Source organism: Labeo rohita, chromosome 17 (genome assembly GCF_022985175.1).
Source record: "Labeo rohita strain BAU-BD-2019 chromosome 17, IGBB_LRoh.1.0, whole genome shotgun sequence".
In the NCBI taxonomy this organism is placed as follows: domain Eukaryota; kingdom Metazoa; phylum Chordata; class Actinopteri; order Cypriniformes; family Cyprinidae; genus Labeo; species Labeo rohita.
In genome coordinates, this window is record NC_066885.1 from 16,870,038 (window position 1) to 16,887,039 (window position 17,002).

Genomic DNA, 17,002 nt, shown 5'->3' on the forward strand with positions numbered 1-17,002 from the left:
CTGTATTTTTCTCAGATGGTTTTAGAGCAATATAATGTTCTTTATTTGCAGAGACAATCCTCAGAGCAGCTAGTGGTTTAAAATATATTTGTTTGGAGGCTTTTCTGTGCCAGTAGGTTTCAATATGTCTGTTTTGACACTATACCTGTCTGTCTCTGAGTGTAGGAGGTTAGTGACACGGAGATCATGGAGCTTGTCCACAGCGCTCTGGGCCGGATGACAGTGATCCGGCAGATCTTCCCCCTGTGGAGGGACACCAACATTCGCTGCATGAGAAACAATCATCGCATCTCCTCGCTGCTTTGCGACCCACAGGAAGGGTACCTGCAGTCTCTAGAGGTACGTACAGTATCTTAGCAACATTTTCAAGAGTGCTGTGAATTCACACTCATTCATCAGAAATAGATCTGCAGGTCGTGGTCAGTTGAGGTCATCTTCAGTGCAGTCACAGCATCAGATGGCCAATTTCTGTGGCATAATCTTTTTCAGATAAACCTGCAAACAGCACATCAAAAGCCAAACCAACTTTAGTCGGTAGCTTCAGACTCTTTTCCTGTCAAAGTAGACTAGAAGATCTATGCGAGACAATGAATTATTTTGCGATGAGCTGTTAAAAGCAGAATTTACAACTAGAAATCTCAGTTATGTGGCCTTTTGTTAAAGGTTATTTTATATTCATAGCACATATTAAATACATGGCAGCTGCTTTCTCGCAGCAAAAGAGTTCATTGCACCGTGTTAGTGAGATTTACTCCAATAGTTCAAGTCTGAATTTATCTGTAATTGTCTTTTCATTATAGCTTCGCATTTGCCGTTTAGAAGTATCTGCAAGGCTGCGTAATGACTGCAGTAACTGTCATGTTTATTCTCTTTGTTGTATCGCTTAATTTCTCTAGAACCTTAATTCAAAACAAGGTTATGCGCGACTGATTCAGATTAGCCGCCTGTGCCCTGATGCTTTTACCCGTTAACAAATATTATCTTGTTAAATCATAGACGGTACACTGTAATTGTGAAAACATTCCCCCTCCCTTACACAGCATTAAAACACCGTATCTGCTTTTGGCTCTATGAAAACCTTGTTTGGGTCTTAGAATCCATTTTCCCTCTTTTAGAGCAGATGGCAAATCCATGTGTCATTTCTCTGGGGCTTACTGTCTCAATAATTCATGAAGAAAGAGGGTTACGTACCAGTTAATGCCAGAGCAGCACCACAAAAGGACAAATGAGTTCTGTACAGAAAGGATGAGGAGATATGCAAGATGTTAGGAGCCGCAGGGATACCTCTCGCCCCTCCATCGGTGCTAACGATACTGTGCAAGTTGAAGAGAGTAAGAGATTGAATCTGCGCTGTGGCAGATTGGCTGTTTTAATTAACTCAAGAGGTTGCGGCATTGTGATTCCGAGCCCTCAGGCCACGGGTCTCCATGCGCCATGCTGACAGTTCACGCGATGCTGAATAAAGCTCTGTGGGTGGCTTGCTTTTATCTGTCTAATTGATGTCCTAATTTTGTTGTTTTGTTTTATACATTCAGATTTAAAGCTTGTGTCATCACAATTGGTACATACTCGAAATGTTTACAACTAGACGTTTAGTAACGAATTGACTGGCTGCTTTTATTCATGTAGTGGCAATTGTTTTGATATGGATTGATTTTTTTCTACAAGCAAATACAGTGCTAAGAAATGCTATAAATATAAAATGGACTGTAGGGAATGAATTTAGAGAGTGGTAAGCCAGTCTTGTTCATATACAGTGGAGATCATAATTAGAGTACAATCTATAAATACTTGATTTTTTTCTGAAATATTGTTAATCTTTATCACTCAAAATTTGAAGGAATATCAGCTATGGAAACAAAAACAGTAACCACTGTAGCACCAAAGAAGATTAAAATTTAAAAATTTGAGTTACAGCTGTAAGAAATTGAACTGGCAAGCAATTCCAGCTGCAGTGTTGAACCGATTCCTTGTTGAGAGTCGCTGCATTACCCTGTCTTCTCATGCATTTGTCTTACATGGACAACCAGCCTGTTTGGGGGACTTGGATGAATTAGTGTCACTGTGAAGCTGCAATATTCTAGAAATCATCAATTTAGAACAACCAGCTTCTCTTGTAGTGGCTGAAACGATCATCCCTTCTGCCTTTATCTGGACAACCTCCTGTTGCAAGGTTTCAGTCACCTTATAGCAGCCCACCAGATCAGTGAAAATTAAAGGAATGCTGCAAGTTAAATGGGGTTTTGGCACATAATTAAGTAAATTAGTGCCAGGTGCCAGATTAACACCAAAAACTTGGAGGTATCTGTAAGTATTCTCCAAGTTTGATCAGAGTTATTTTTGAAATATCTCATTTAAGCTTCTTAAGTTTCAGAATACGGTTAATTTATGAAATAAAAAAAAAATACTGCACTTCTACTCCTGTTAGGATAACTTCAAATAGGACTAAGCAGTGACCTTGAAATTTACGAAATTGTAGGTTGTTCTCTAATTTTGATCTCCAATGTATATGTCTCATCTATACTCAAGAATAAAGGAAAATTTGGTTGTTTTTTTTTCTTCTTCTTCTTCTTTTCATTTCACAACCTTTCAAAAGTAGCTGTAAATTCTGACAAAACAAGATTTTTAAGAAATTAATACTTTTCCTCAGCAGGCAGCCATTAAATTCATCAATAATGACAGTAAAGAATCCCAAAAAGGTTAGTTTCCACAAAAATAATCAGCAATAAAACTGTTTTATACCTTTTAAATAAATTATACTACTTGGCCAATGAATGCTTGAATCTGATTGGCTGACGAACATTCCAAGGTGTGCAATTATTTTCAGGGAAATGCACAGCGAATGTAGTTCCAGGCAGCTCTTAACTGCATTGCATGTCCATATCACTTCGCCACACGATTTCAGTTATGTCAAATGTCTTACAACAACAAAATAACTGAAAAAATAAATACATACAGTAAACAATGGGATAAAAACAACAGATTATTTCCATGTGTTTGCCACAAAATTCTGTACTTACAATAGCACTTTAATTACTAAAACGAACGTATGCCTTGAAATATATCATCTGATCGATGTCTTAAAGTGTGGTAACCGTAGTATAAGCGGAATAATTGACTTCGGTCCGTTGAAATCTTCGAACATAATGCACATTATTTTCTAAGAATTCAACGGCCTGTCAATCGCTTATGCTACGATTACCACCACAGGAATAATTTATTCATTACATAAGTCATTTATATACAGTGGGTACGGAAAGTATTCAGACCCCCTTACATTTTTCACTCTTTGTTATATTGCAGCCATTTACAAAAATCATTTAAGTTCATTTTTTCCCCTCATTAATGTACACACAGCACCCCATATTGACAGAAAAACACAGAATTGTTGACATTTTTGCAGATTTATTAAAAAAGAAAAACTGAAATATCACATGGTCCTAAGTATTCAGACCCTTTGCTGTGACACTCATATATTTAACTCAGGTGCTGTCCATTTCTTCTGATCATCCTTGAGATGATTCTACACCTTCATTTGAGTCCAGCTGTGTTTGATTATACTGATTGGACTTGATTAGGAAAGCCACACACCTGTCTATATAAGACCTTACAGCTCACAGTGCATGTCAAGAGCAAATGAGAATCATGAGGTCAAAGGAACTGCCTGAAGAGCTCAGAGACAGAATTGTGGCAAGGCACAGATCTGGCCAAGGTTACAGAAAAAATTCTGCTGCACTTAAGGTTCCTAAAAGCACAGTGGCCTCCGTAATCCTTAAATGGAAGACGTTTGGGACGACCAGAACCCTTCCTAGAGCTGGCCGTCCGGCCAAACTGAGCTGTCGGGGGAGAAGAGCCTTGGTGAGAGAGGTAAAGAAGAACCCAAAGATCACTGTGGCTGAGCACCAGAGATGCAGTCGGGAGATGGGAGAAAGTTGTAGAAAGTCAACCATCACTGCAGCCCTCCACCAGTCGGGGCTTTATGGCAGAGTGGCCCGACGGAAGCCTCTCCTCAGTGTTAGACACATGAAAGCCCACCTGAAGGACTCCAAGATGGTGAGAAATAAGATTCTCTGGTCTGATGGGACCAAGATAGAACTTTTTGGCCTTAATTCTAAGCGGTATGTGTGGAGAAAACCAGGCACTGCTCATCACCTGTCCAATACAGTCCCAACAGTGAAGCATGGTGGTGGCAGCATCATGCTGTGGGGGTGTTTTTCAGCTGCAGGGACAGGACAACTGGTTGCAATCGAGGGAAAGATGAATGCGGCCAAGTACAGGGATATCCTGGACGAAAACCTTCTCCAGAGTGCTCAGGACCTCAGACTAGGCCGAAGGTTTACCTTCCAACAAGACAATGACCCTAAGCACACAGCTAAAACAATGAAGGAGTGGCTTCACAACAACTCTGTGACTGTTCTTGAATGGCCCAGCCAGAGCCCTGACTTAAACCCAATTGAGCATCTCTGGAGAGACCTAAAAATGGCTGTCCACCAACGTTTACTATCCAACCTGACAGAACTGGAGAGGATCTGCAAGGAGGAATGGCAGAGGATCCCCAAATCCAGGTATGAAAAACTTGTTGCATCTTTCCCAAAAAGACTCATGGCTGTATTAGAACAAAAGGGTGCTTCTACTAAATACTGAGCAAAGGGTCTGAATACTTAGGACCATGTGATATTTCAGTTTTTCTTTTTTAATAAATCTGCAAAAATGTCAACAATTCTGTGTTTTTCTGTCAATATGCAGTGCTGTATGTGCATTAATGAGGAAAAAAGTGAACTTAAATTATTTTAGCAAATGGCTGCAATATAACAAAGAGTAAAAAATATAAGCGGGTCTGAATACTTTCCGTACCCACTGTATATTGTTATCATTCTCTGTCATTTTCCAGATTGTTCAGTGACATGATATTTACAGAGCAATCAAAAAGCCCAGGAGAAAATGAATTGATTTAAATTCATGTACTTCCATGTGTCTGTGCCAGCTGAGCAGCTGACACTGAGATAAGTGTGAATGCTAACAGATAGCTTTCTTATAGACCTCTTAGTGGTCTAAATTGAAAGTCAGTTTTCAATGAATTGGACAAGCCCCTCCTGATCACTGAAATCAGAAGTTCTCAGTGAGAAACACACTGATTTTAAAACAAGTCATTCAACACTGTGTTAGAAATCATTTCATCCAGCTCACAGTCACACAGAAGCACTCAGGGAAGTAAAGCCACCGATTCATGTCATTTGTTACCTAGTAACCGTGTGAGTCTTTGCTTTACATCGGTTAAAACAGATAGCATATTTTGTCTCACTTGCAGGCGAAAAAAGGCTTTGACTCATATATCCACAGGCTTGCAAGGCTTTCAAAGCCATGAATCCATGTCAAGGATATGTCTGACTAATCGGACATCTGGCAGGGCGTTCTGAAGTCACTTCACCACTTAGAGGACGAATGAGGAGCCTCAGAGGTCGAAAATCATGTGATCTTGTGTCACGGGCACATTAGCATTTTCTGCTTTCACATATATCTTACAAGAGCAAACAGATCGTGCCTCGGCTGTAAACCCAGACGACCATGACCACAGTGTGAGAAGAGCTGTTGATAGGGTTGCCAACTTCAGCAGAGCAAAAAAGAAATGCTCTCCATTTCTTTATACCACATATGGCACTTAAGATTTAAGTAAACCATTGGTGGCAAGCTGACCATGTAGCAAACGGAAAGAAAACACAGTCACAGCTGTACGCCTGTAGCTATGTCTGTGTATACAGCTCTGCTTGACTGAATTAAGTGCTAAAAGTGCTTTTGAGATGCACTTGCTTTGATTTTGGCTTATAACTTCATTGCATCTGTTGTAAAACCATTTTTAAATTGTGTCACGTATCATTACATATATATCAGTTTGTCTTCTGCCAAGGCACTTTTTAACACTTAGAGAATACAACCATAACAGACTGTACATAAATATCTCAACATGAACATAGTTAAAGTTTTAACTGCTTTGTGTTTAGACAACTTCATTATGCAGACTAAGTTTTTTTTTTAAGCAATTAACATTATTGCTTATTAACATGCATATTACTAGCATGTTGGCTGCTTATTAGTACTTAAAAAGCACAGGTTAATGCTTTACTCTGCATGGCTGTATTTTAGATCACTTACTCCTACCCCATACCTAAACTTAATAACTACCGTACACTGTAAAACGTTTTCACCAGTATCAACTTAAAAACTTAAGTTCAGCAGCTGCCTATGTTAAATCAACTTAAAACTACAAGGCAATTCAACTCACTACAATAAAGTGAGTTCAAATGATTTGTACTTTTAAGTTGATTTAACTTATGAGTTGAAATGACTCATACTTTTAAGTTGATTTAACTTAAAATTTTAAGGCAGCTGCTTAACTTAAGTTTTTGGGTTTGGTGAAAACTTTTACAATGTGCTAACTATTAATAAGCAGTAAATTAGGAGTTTATTGAAGCAAAAGTCGTAGTTAACTGTAAGTTTATAGTGAGAATTGGTCCCTAAACTAAAGTGTGACCACAATCGGTGTAATAGCTTTACCCAGATTCACAAAACAAGTTAAATTTTGTCAATACAGAGGCCAAAATTATTTGATGATATAATCAAAAAGAGAATTGCAATTGTCTTTTTGGGTATCCAAATGAAGTGACTTCTTGAATGACAAAAAGGTATGGTGGGACTTGATTTTATCAATCAGGAATTAATTTGATCATTGTCTTTTGGTTTATTATTGCACGTCATCCACATGGCTAGAAGTCATCAGAGAAGACATTCATTGAGAAAAGGAGGGGGAAGTTAATGTTTTCGCCAAAAATGTCAGCACCCTTGCAATTCTGTCAGAAAATGCAACCCATCTCTCAGAAAATTGTTGCAGTTGCAAATGTTTTGGTACTCACATGTTTATTTTTTATTTTTTTTTTTTTTGCATTGGAACAACACAAAAAAACAAAGAAGAAAAGTCAAATCTGATACAATTTCACACAGAACCCAAAAAATGCACTGGACAAAATTATTGGCACCCTTAACTTAATATTTGGTAGCACCCCCTTTAGGAAAAAATAACTGAAATCAATCACTTCCTGTGAGTTTCTTACACCTCTCTACTGGAATTTTGGACCACTCTTCTTTTGCAAACTGCTCCAGGTCATTCCGATTTGAAGGATGCCCTCTCCCAACTGCTGTTTTGAGATCTCTCCACAGGTGTTCTATGGGATTCAGATCTTTACTCGCTGCTGGCAATTTTAGAACTCTCCAGCACTTTGTTTGTAACCATTTCTGAGTGCTTTTTAAAGTGTGTTTTGGGTCATTGTCCTGCTGGAAGACCCATGACCTCTGGTAAAGACACTGGCCACTATGTTGTGCCCCAAAATTCTTTGGTAATAATCAGATTTCATGATACGCACAGTCAAAGACATCCAGTGCCAGAAGCACCAAAGCAACCCCAAAACACCTTTGAACCTCCACCATGTTTGACTGTAGAGAGTGTGTTCTTTTCTTTGAAGGCCTCATTTCTTTTTCTGTAAAAAGTGCCATGATGTCCTTGACCAAAAAAATCCCAGAAGGATTGTAGTTTTGTCATATAAGTTTTGACAAACTCCAGTCTTGCTTTTTTATGCCTTTGTGTCAGCAGTGGTGTCCTCCCGGGTCTCCTACCATAGCGTCCCTTTTCATTCAGATGACGACAGATAGTGCAAGCTGACACTGTTGTACCCTGTGTCTGCAGATCAGCTTGAATTTGTTTGGAAGTTAATTGGGGTTCTTTATCCCCCATTCGAACAATCCATTGTAATTTTTTATTAATTTTGCTCTTCTGTCCACATCCAGGGAGGTTAGCTACAGTGCCATGGGCTGTAAACCTCTTGATGATATTGCGCACAGTGGACATAGGAACATTAACATCTCTGGAGATGGACTTGTAGCCTTGAGATTGTCCATGTTTTTCCACTATTTTTTCTCTCAAATCCACAGACAACTCTTTACACTTTTTTCTTTTCTCCATGCTCATTGTGACACACAACACAAAGGTTGAGTCAACTTTTCTCCATTTTAACTGGTTGCAAGTGTGATTACTATATTGCCCGCACCTGTTACTTGCCACAGGTGTGTCTAAATACAAATTACAGGAGCATCACATGCTTGAAAGGCAATTATTTCTTACAATTTTGACAAGGTGCCAATAATTTTGTCCAGTCCATTTTTGAGTTCTATGTAAAATTTTATCAAGTTTGACTTTTCTTCTGTCTTTCTGTGTTGTTGCAGTGCAAACAAAAACAATAAGCACGTTAATACCAGAACATTTTTTGAAGAATTTTCTGAAAGAAGCGTTGCATTTTCTGGCAGAATTGCAAGGGTGCCGATATTTTTGGCTGTATGAGGATATAAAAAATATATGATGTTGAAAGATAAATCACTTATAATAGACCCTGCAATATTCCATTAAAAATAGCATTTACAATTTTTGTTAATTTATTAAACATAAATCCAGTGAATAACAATGAAATTCGCTAGATTTGTATTGATCCGCTTTATTTCCACCAACTGACATAAAAAGGCAACTCTTTACTGGTTTGCTTTCTATTCCCAATCTCTATCTTTTAACACTGACCCTTGATACTGAACAAAATGCAACAGGTGTTCTTAGTTGTTTGTGTGCAAGATCCTAAATTACAGACAAATGCATCTCATTTAAAATTGAATGCAATTCTTCTCCCTTAAATACAGAATGATTCTGTATTATACTAGCCAGTTGTCAACCTTAGCAGGGATGCAAACTGGATGAAAGGATGGCAGACGCATTCATCCCAGTTTGCCTTTCTTGTTGTGCTTGAAAAGGGTAAACGGTTTGGAAAAAAGGGTTTGTTTTATCGCTCTTGTGTGCAGTCTTGACTCCAGCAGGAATGAATCTCTATCATCTTTCTTGTAGACAGCTATTAAAGCGAGTGGATGAAGATGTAATCTTCATTGTAAAATGACGTTTTTTATTCCTCCCAGCATCCCTCACTTAAATTCTTTCCTCTTTCAGTCACGCCTTCATTTTCTCGCTCTTTCTCCACATTGATCTGCTCATAAGTGTGTTGTTTTGTCAGGATCACATGTCTGAGGGGACACTGAGTTTGGCCGTGCAGCCCCCAGACTCTTGTCTCCTTGACAGTAACAGTGCTGTCGTTCAGGGTGTCTTTTCTCTCTCCAGGTGTCTCTCAGCACGACAGCTGCTCTCTGCAGGAGCATAGCCATGCAAAAATCTCCTGCAGCGCTCTTTCTTTTCCTCTTGCTCTCTGTCTCAAAGAGGGAGTCAGCAGACACGTTCACACACTCATTCTGTCTTTCACAAAGTTGGAGAACAAATTTAGTACGTGGCTTGGTCGTACAACCCTATTCAGCTACTTTTTTAAATGTTTGAGGCTTAGGCCGCCTACGCATTTGGAGAAACTGACAGAGCGTTTGACAGACAGCAGTGCACAAGATTGGTTTTGAGGTGGTGAAAAGAGTCATTTTAATTTGCAATCAAGTAGTAGAAGTGGATTTACGAAAGTACAACAGGACCTTTCATTAGTCAGCGGTTGCTTGTACTTTTGGTTCATGATGAAGTGTCACTTTCAGAAACCCATTATAATGCACCATCCAGAATAAAAAAAAATCCTGATAATGTACACATCCCTATGTCATCCAAGATGTTCATGTCTTTCTTTCTTCAGTCAAAAAGAAATTAAAATTTTTGAAGAAAACATTCCAGGATTTTTCTCCATATAGTGGACTTCAGTGGAGATCAGTGGGTTGAAGGTCCAAATTGCAATTTTAATGCACCTTCAAAGGACTCTACACGATCCCAGATAACCTGGACTTCAGTGGGGATCAGCGGGTTGGAGGTCCAAAGTTTCAGTGTCCTACAATTTCAGTGCAGCTTCAAAGGGCTCTACACGATCCCGTCCAAGGAATAAGGGTCTTATCTAGTAAAATAGTCTGTCAAAAAAAAAGAATAAATATACTTTTTAACCACAAATGCTCATCTTGCACCAACTAGACTTTGCACATTATTAGTCACATCGGACAGTATCAACCCAACGTTTACAAAGCAAATGTGCAAAGAAATTCAAACATCCTTTACAAAAAAGGTAAAATAACAATGTTGGATGCTTTTGAAGTCAGGGGCATAAATGAGATGGAGTTTTTTGCCCTACACTACCTTTTTGATCCAGAGTACACAAGAGAAGAACTAATCACGCATAAACTTTTCAACGTGATTAGGTAATGTGTGAAGTCTTAGATGTGCAACGCAAAGCTTGTGCAGGATGAGGATTTGTGGTTATTTTTATTTTTTTAAATGACTGATCATTTTGCTAGATAGGACCCTTATTCATTGGCTGGAATCATGTAGAGCCTGTTGAAGCTGTACTGAAACTGCAATTTTGACCTTCAATCTACTGATCCCCATTGAAGTCCACTATATGGAGAAAAATCCTGGAATGTTTTCCTCAAAAACCTTAATTTATTTTTGATTGAAGAAAGAAAGACATGAACATTTTGAATGGCATAGGGGTGAGTAAATCACAGGAAATTTTAATTCAGGATAGAACTAATCCTTTAAAACATTTAAGATATGCATGCAAAGTAATTACAACATATGTGTTTTGTATATGTCTCTAGGTGTCTAGCCTGTACCTGTACGACAGTGTGCTGATGTTGGCCAATGCATTCTACCGGAAGTTAGAGGACAGGAAGTGGCACAGCATGGCCAGTCTGAACTGCATGAGGAAGTCAACCAAACCCTGGAACGGAGGCTGGTCCATGCTAGACACAATCCAAAAGGTCTAAAGTTACTACACGATTCATCTCACTTACACTTAATTCGATTTAGTTCAATTCAGCCAACTAAAGTTCAGCAGTGATCAATAAAACTTATCTGATTTGAATGATGCATTTCTTTCTGAATAGAAGTTTTATTTGTCCTTCTTTTTAGGGGCGGATTTCTGGCCTCACTGGTTTAATGGACTTCCGAAGTAATGGAGCCAATTCTCATGTCCAGTTTGAGATCCTAGGGACCAGTTACAGTGAGACGTTTGGGAAAGATGTAAAGCGGGTGAGTAGAAATGTTGTAAAAGAGTGAGTGGAAGTTACTTCATCAATAAATAACACAAGACATAAGTTCAGATTATTTTAACAGTATGATCTGCCAAGTTATGAGGAAACCTGACCTGCATTGCAATGATTTTCCAGTTCTTTTTCATCTTGGTGGTTGTCTTGTTCAGAAATGGTATGCATGTGTTTCATACTAATGCATGGGACATTTAAGACATGAAATAAATACACAGTTAAAATAACACAGAACCATTACTAGCGAGATAATTTGCACAATATGATATGCTAAATACTGTTTGTTTTTCAGTATCTCAGTTGCATGCTCAGTTTAGGTTTGACTGTGAAAACCTTTTTTGAACCAGCTGCTTGGTCTGTTTGTTATTTGTGTTTATTTGTGAATGGTTTGCAAATTACATTTTTGCCCGCATAATAATTAGGGGCCAAGCACCGAAGGTGTGAAGACACCTATTGTATCCGTTGGCGTTTTTCTTCTTCTTCTTCAAATTTTTCTTCCACGCTTGAGTCTATGGCAGCCCATAGAACCGCTTGCGGGAAAGTTAGAGGACAGTCACACTGATAGAAGACAGTCCCAACATTAACCATAGCAAATTTGGAGTCTCCAACTCAAACTCTCTAGCACCACCACTTGTACAAAGTTTCACTCATGTTTATGCTAATAGCTTTTGAATCATGGGCACAGAAGGAAAATTCTTTTTTCCTCTGAATCTCATGCGGAGTCAAATGAACAAAATTTAAAAACCGTAAGGTTTTTGACTCAGTTCATCTTCAGACCATGCTGGCAAAAAGTTATGAAATTGAAGTTGATTCGTCAAACCGTTTTCAAAAAACGCACAAACAAATTCTACGGAAAGCACACAAAAATGGAAGTGAGGCTGTATCTCCGCAGTGGTTTGGCGTATTGAGACCAAACTTTGTGTGTCTTATAACAGGCATAACCTGAGTCTAACCTGAGTGTTTCGGCACAGTGCCACCTAGCAGTCAGGAGATATGGAAAATGGCCATTTTTGCTTATAACTTCTGAATGGTTTGGCCTCTTGGTCTCTTTAAAATCAGTGCATCATGCCGAGTCCAACTATTTTGGGTGTTGGCAATTTAGAATTTTGTCAAAAAATGCTATATTTTACAAACGCATTGACATAGCACTACGAAACTCAGTATGTGTCTTTGTCACCATGCCTTGACAGTACTCAAAAAGTTTGTGGCCAAAAGTTATAAAGACATTTTAAAAATGCTAATAACATTTGCTTAAATTGGCTTATTGTAATGAATGTGATCTCAATATATTCCTTGGGTCATGCCGAGAACATTGATACCAATTATGCCAAAATGGGCCAAACTTCTTGTCCGCCATTTTGATTAATGTTGAAAACCTACTTTTCTGAACTCCTCCTAGACCATTGGTCCAATTTTCACCAAATTTGATTCGGATCGTCTTCAGACCCTGTGGGCAAAAAGTTATGGATTTTGTGTTGACATACAAAATGGTTTTCGTTTAACACATCGACAAATTTGCTGGAAAGATGCCAAACTGCATCAGTGGCTGTATCTCTGCAAAGCTTTGACATATTAACACTAAACTTTGTGTGTGCCATTGTCACCTCACACAAAACACACCACATCAATTTGATAACAGCACCACCTATTGGTTAAAAGTGATAACTTATTTAATCACATTACTAGTGGTTGTTTTATGTTTGTGTTTTTTTACCCAATTTTATTCAAATCGGCTTAAAAAGGCCTCAGTTATTCATTGCTTTAGTTGCTCTGATGCTTGCTGCATTGCTTGCCTAGTGCTTGGCCCTATAATTGCTGCTTGCAGCTATATTATGGTTATGTTATCAGCAACCCATCAAGTTATCAGGTAACCCATAAAATTCCTGACATATGCATTATGATAAAAAAGAAATAAGCAGACTAATTCTTTCTCATAGAGGTCATACATGTCTAGGAAAGAGTAGAGCAAATTTTTGTAGTTTGGGAGCATCAGCTAGTCCAAAAACTAGACAGAAATCATGATGTGCAACTAAAAATATTTGAAAGGAGAACATAAGTGGGCAGAAAGCGAGATGAGCGAGATAGACAGATGGACAGAGAGTACGGGCTACTGAATGATGGATCCTGCTGTGTTTTGGAATTGGAGACACTGATATGGAACATGGCCAAGATACTTTAACACAAACACATACAAATAGCTCAGAGATCATTAGATCTCACAACAACACACAAACATCAACACACACGTTCAAACATACCCGTCAGAGCTAATGAATTATCGCTTCTGTCTCTAGTTCTCTTTCATCTCTCCATCTGATGCACAAGCACTCATACGCACATGCTTGCAGGGCAGTGGAAGTGCTTTGCGACATGGCTGTGGTCATTAGCAGGGCTGCCGGGTCTCTTGCACGCCAAACAATCTCAATCTTCTAGCCTGAATATTAGTGAGTGTGTGAGTTGAACATGACCATTCCCTCTGGCAAGAAACACAGAGAGCTAATGACTTCACACAGACACACACACACACCATAGCACCCCTACTGTCTAATATACTAACAGCTAATAAACACACACACACACACACACACACACACACACACACACATCCTGCTGTCCGTCAGCATGAATATGCATTTCTCCACTCTGATCTCTTCTTAAAACGATGTCTTCTCCTCAGGGCTCTCTAAAGCGTGCATAGAGGCACTCTGCATGTCACATGAGTCTCTTCCTGCAGTTTTATCTTTCCACTCTTTTCTCTTCTTTTTTCTTTCTTTCTGTCCCTTCCTTCCTTCCTTCCTTCCTTCCCTCCTTCCTTCCCGTATGCTGCATTAAATTAATTAATAAATTAATGTATTTATTTATTTGTTTATTTATTCATTTTAAAGGGGAGCAATATAATAATATATAATGTACATATAATGTACATATATATTTAGCTTTATCAGATAAAATATTAATAAAATAATAAAATTAGTAATTAAAGTAATGATAAAAACGTACATATTGAATTCCTATAATTATTTTTGGGAGCAGCTCACATATTTTTATTGTTAGTCCTTTTAGTTTGCAATATTTTATAATTGTATATAATACATACAAAGTATGTAATATATTATTACACAAATATGTAAATTACATTATAATATTATAAATATAATATACAATATATAACATACATGTATATTATTACATAATATATGCACACACGTATGTATGTGTGTGTGTGTGTATATATATATATTAACAACATAATCAATATTCTGTTTATTAAAGAATATTAGCCAGCCTTCCTTCCTTCCGAACTTCCGAACTTCCGAACTTCCGAACTTCCGAACTTCCGAATTACAGTATATGCACATTTTAAAGGGAGAGCAATATATTAATATATAATGTTCAAATATATATATTTTTAGCTTTATCAGATAAAATATTTATAAAATAATAAAATTAGTAATTAATGTATGTATTTAATTCATATCATTAATTTTGGGAACAGCTCACATATTTTTATTGTTGGTCCTTTTTGTTTGCAATATTTTTAAATTGTAAATATATTGTTACATTATTACATTATAATATTATAATATAATATACAGTATACATTCTATTTTATATTTTTACATTGACAACGTAATCAATATTCTGTTTATTAAAGTCAAGTATGAATCTAATCAAGTTTTTGTTAAGCATTTTGCATTTATTCCAAAATGATAACTCAAGGCAGTAACATTTCAAACTATATATACTTTTATAATAAATAATATAATAATTATATTTGCGAACTTATGTTCAGCTAGTCTTTTTATCTTTTAACTATTTTTGAATTTTTCAATATTGGTCAAAGACACTGGGATTTACTTTAAATTTCACTAAGCTGATTACTCACTAAAGAACCCAAAGATCATGTTTTCATGCCATTTTAAGTCTTATTTTGATGTAACAAAGTGGTTATATCTAAGTGTGTGAGTTGTTTACTTACTTGTTAAAATTAGTCTTCCCATTAACACCATTACATTGTTCATTCAGAGTGATTTGCGAACACAGAACGTGCACAAAAACAAGAGGCGGGACTTATCGTGTGAACCAGTCATAGCCGAACATAACCAATCCTGTCCAACCATATCGCGATGGAGGCATTGCCTCCTGTCACATGACTTTCCCCCATTCGATCTCAATTACCCGCCACCAAACTTTCTGCACACTTTAGTGGGCCTGTTAAAACTCAGTGGTCTCAGGGGAGGCGAGAGAGACCACTGTAACTTTACCTGCTGGTGTCACTGTTGTACAGTTTTACTTTAGAAAAATGAGCATTGTTTCGATTTTTTCCTCATAAAATTTTTTTGCCTCCCTTGCCACCTTAGAGGAGCCACCCTTTCAATATATATGTATATATTCCCACAAATGACCAATCAGTTTGAACTGAGCTGTTCAGATGCACTCAGAAGTTGGCCTGACAACCCAACAATTGCTACAGGGCAAGAAAATGTGTCTAGTATACTGGATGTTTGGAATAAGGAGCTTATTTTTCAGCCAGACGTCGAGAGGAATCTACTTTCATAATGAAGACGGAGATGTTATTTTCTCTCTCTCTCTCATTCTCACCAATTCCATCTGTGTCATTCCCCATCTCCCTCGTTCACTTTCGTTTAATCTTCTCTTTTCATTAAATTGTCTGTTCTCATGCGGTGTAATCCAGACTGGAAAACCGAGCATCTCTACATGATGGATCCGCTCCCAGTCCTGTTCAGAGTGGTTCAGCCAAACACTTTCATGCGGGGAGCAGGTGCTGAGAAAAGAAACCTCTAAAAGGTTGATGTACTTGACAAGCCCCTCAGTTGATTATTGAATTAATAATAGTAATAGTTTAGTGATGTAATACTGACAGCAGTGTGAGATGGATTAATTTAGTCCTGATGCATGATTCAGAATGATGGGACGTTTTTAGCACACTAGGCTAATTCAACAACTTAATGATGTTAATAAACAAGGAAGTAAAAGGAGGGAGAGAGGGTCTTGTGTTGCAGTGACATCAGGCTAAAAGTAGATGTTTGGAGGAGCACAGGTATTGTGTTTGAGCCTGTCCAAGCCAACGTGGGTGACCTCGGCACAATTGCCTGAGCGGTTCCCATGGCAATGGGTTGACAGAGGGTTGCAGGTGAATCTGGGTGAAAAAAGAGCCTTAATGAGCCTCTGTTCACCCCTGTGAGCATCCGGTGAAAAGAAGCATACAGCTGACCTCATGGGTCTCAAAGGACACGCGTGTCTTAGTGTGAGAAAAAAAGCAAGGGCAAAACCTGAAATGCTCTTTATTTTTCTAACACACACATATATATATATATACACAGTATCATTATGTTTCTCTCTGTTCAAGCTCTGCTCAATTTCCTTCCTTCCAGTGTCTTTTTTTAAGCTTTTTGTATTGTTTATTCTGTTCATAATTCACTGACTGACTGACTGAGGTACAGCCTCATGATATATTCAAAAGCTTGAGCTATAATGTCCATAGTACACCAGTCATAACACTTACAATGCTTTAGACAGAAATAGAGACTAATAAATGATCTTGATAAACTGAGGTTATATATAACCTACAGTTCAGGTCAAAAGTTTACATCCCCCTTTCAGAATGTTCATTATTTTATCAAAATAAGAGGGATCATACAAAATACATGTTATTGTTTATTTAGCACTGACCTGAATAAGATATTTCACATGAAAGATGTTTACAGTCCACAAGAGAAAATAATATTATTTAAAAAATGGCTCAGTTCAAAAGTTTACATCCCCTTGATTCTTAATACTGTGTTGTTGCCTGAATGATCCACAGCTGTGTTTTTTTGTTTAATGCTAGTTGTTCATGAGTCCCTTGTTTGACTTGAACAGTTAAACTGCCTGCTTC

General features: G+C 37.8%; 1 protein-coding gene across 2 annotated transcripts in view; it reads left to right on the top strand.

The window, feature by feature from the left end:
* Positions 1 to 17,002, top strand: part of grid1a (glutamate receptor, ionotropic, delta 1a) — a 315,412-nt gene that overhangs the window by 265,324 nt on the left and 33,086 nt on the right. For both annotated transcript variants that reach the window (XM_051133244.1, XM_051133243.1), the window contains exons 6-8: positions 166 to 339; positions 10,657 to 10,818; positions 10,970 to 11,089. In XM_051133244.1, coding sequence (XP_050989201.1) covers positions 166 to 339; positions 10,657 to 10,818; positions 10,970 to 11,089 — 456 coding nt within the window. The remainder of the gene's footprint in view (positions 1 to 165; positions 340 to 10,656; positions 10,819 to 10,969; positions 11,090 to 17,002) is intronic.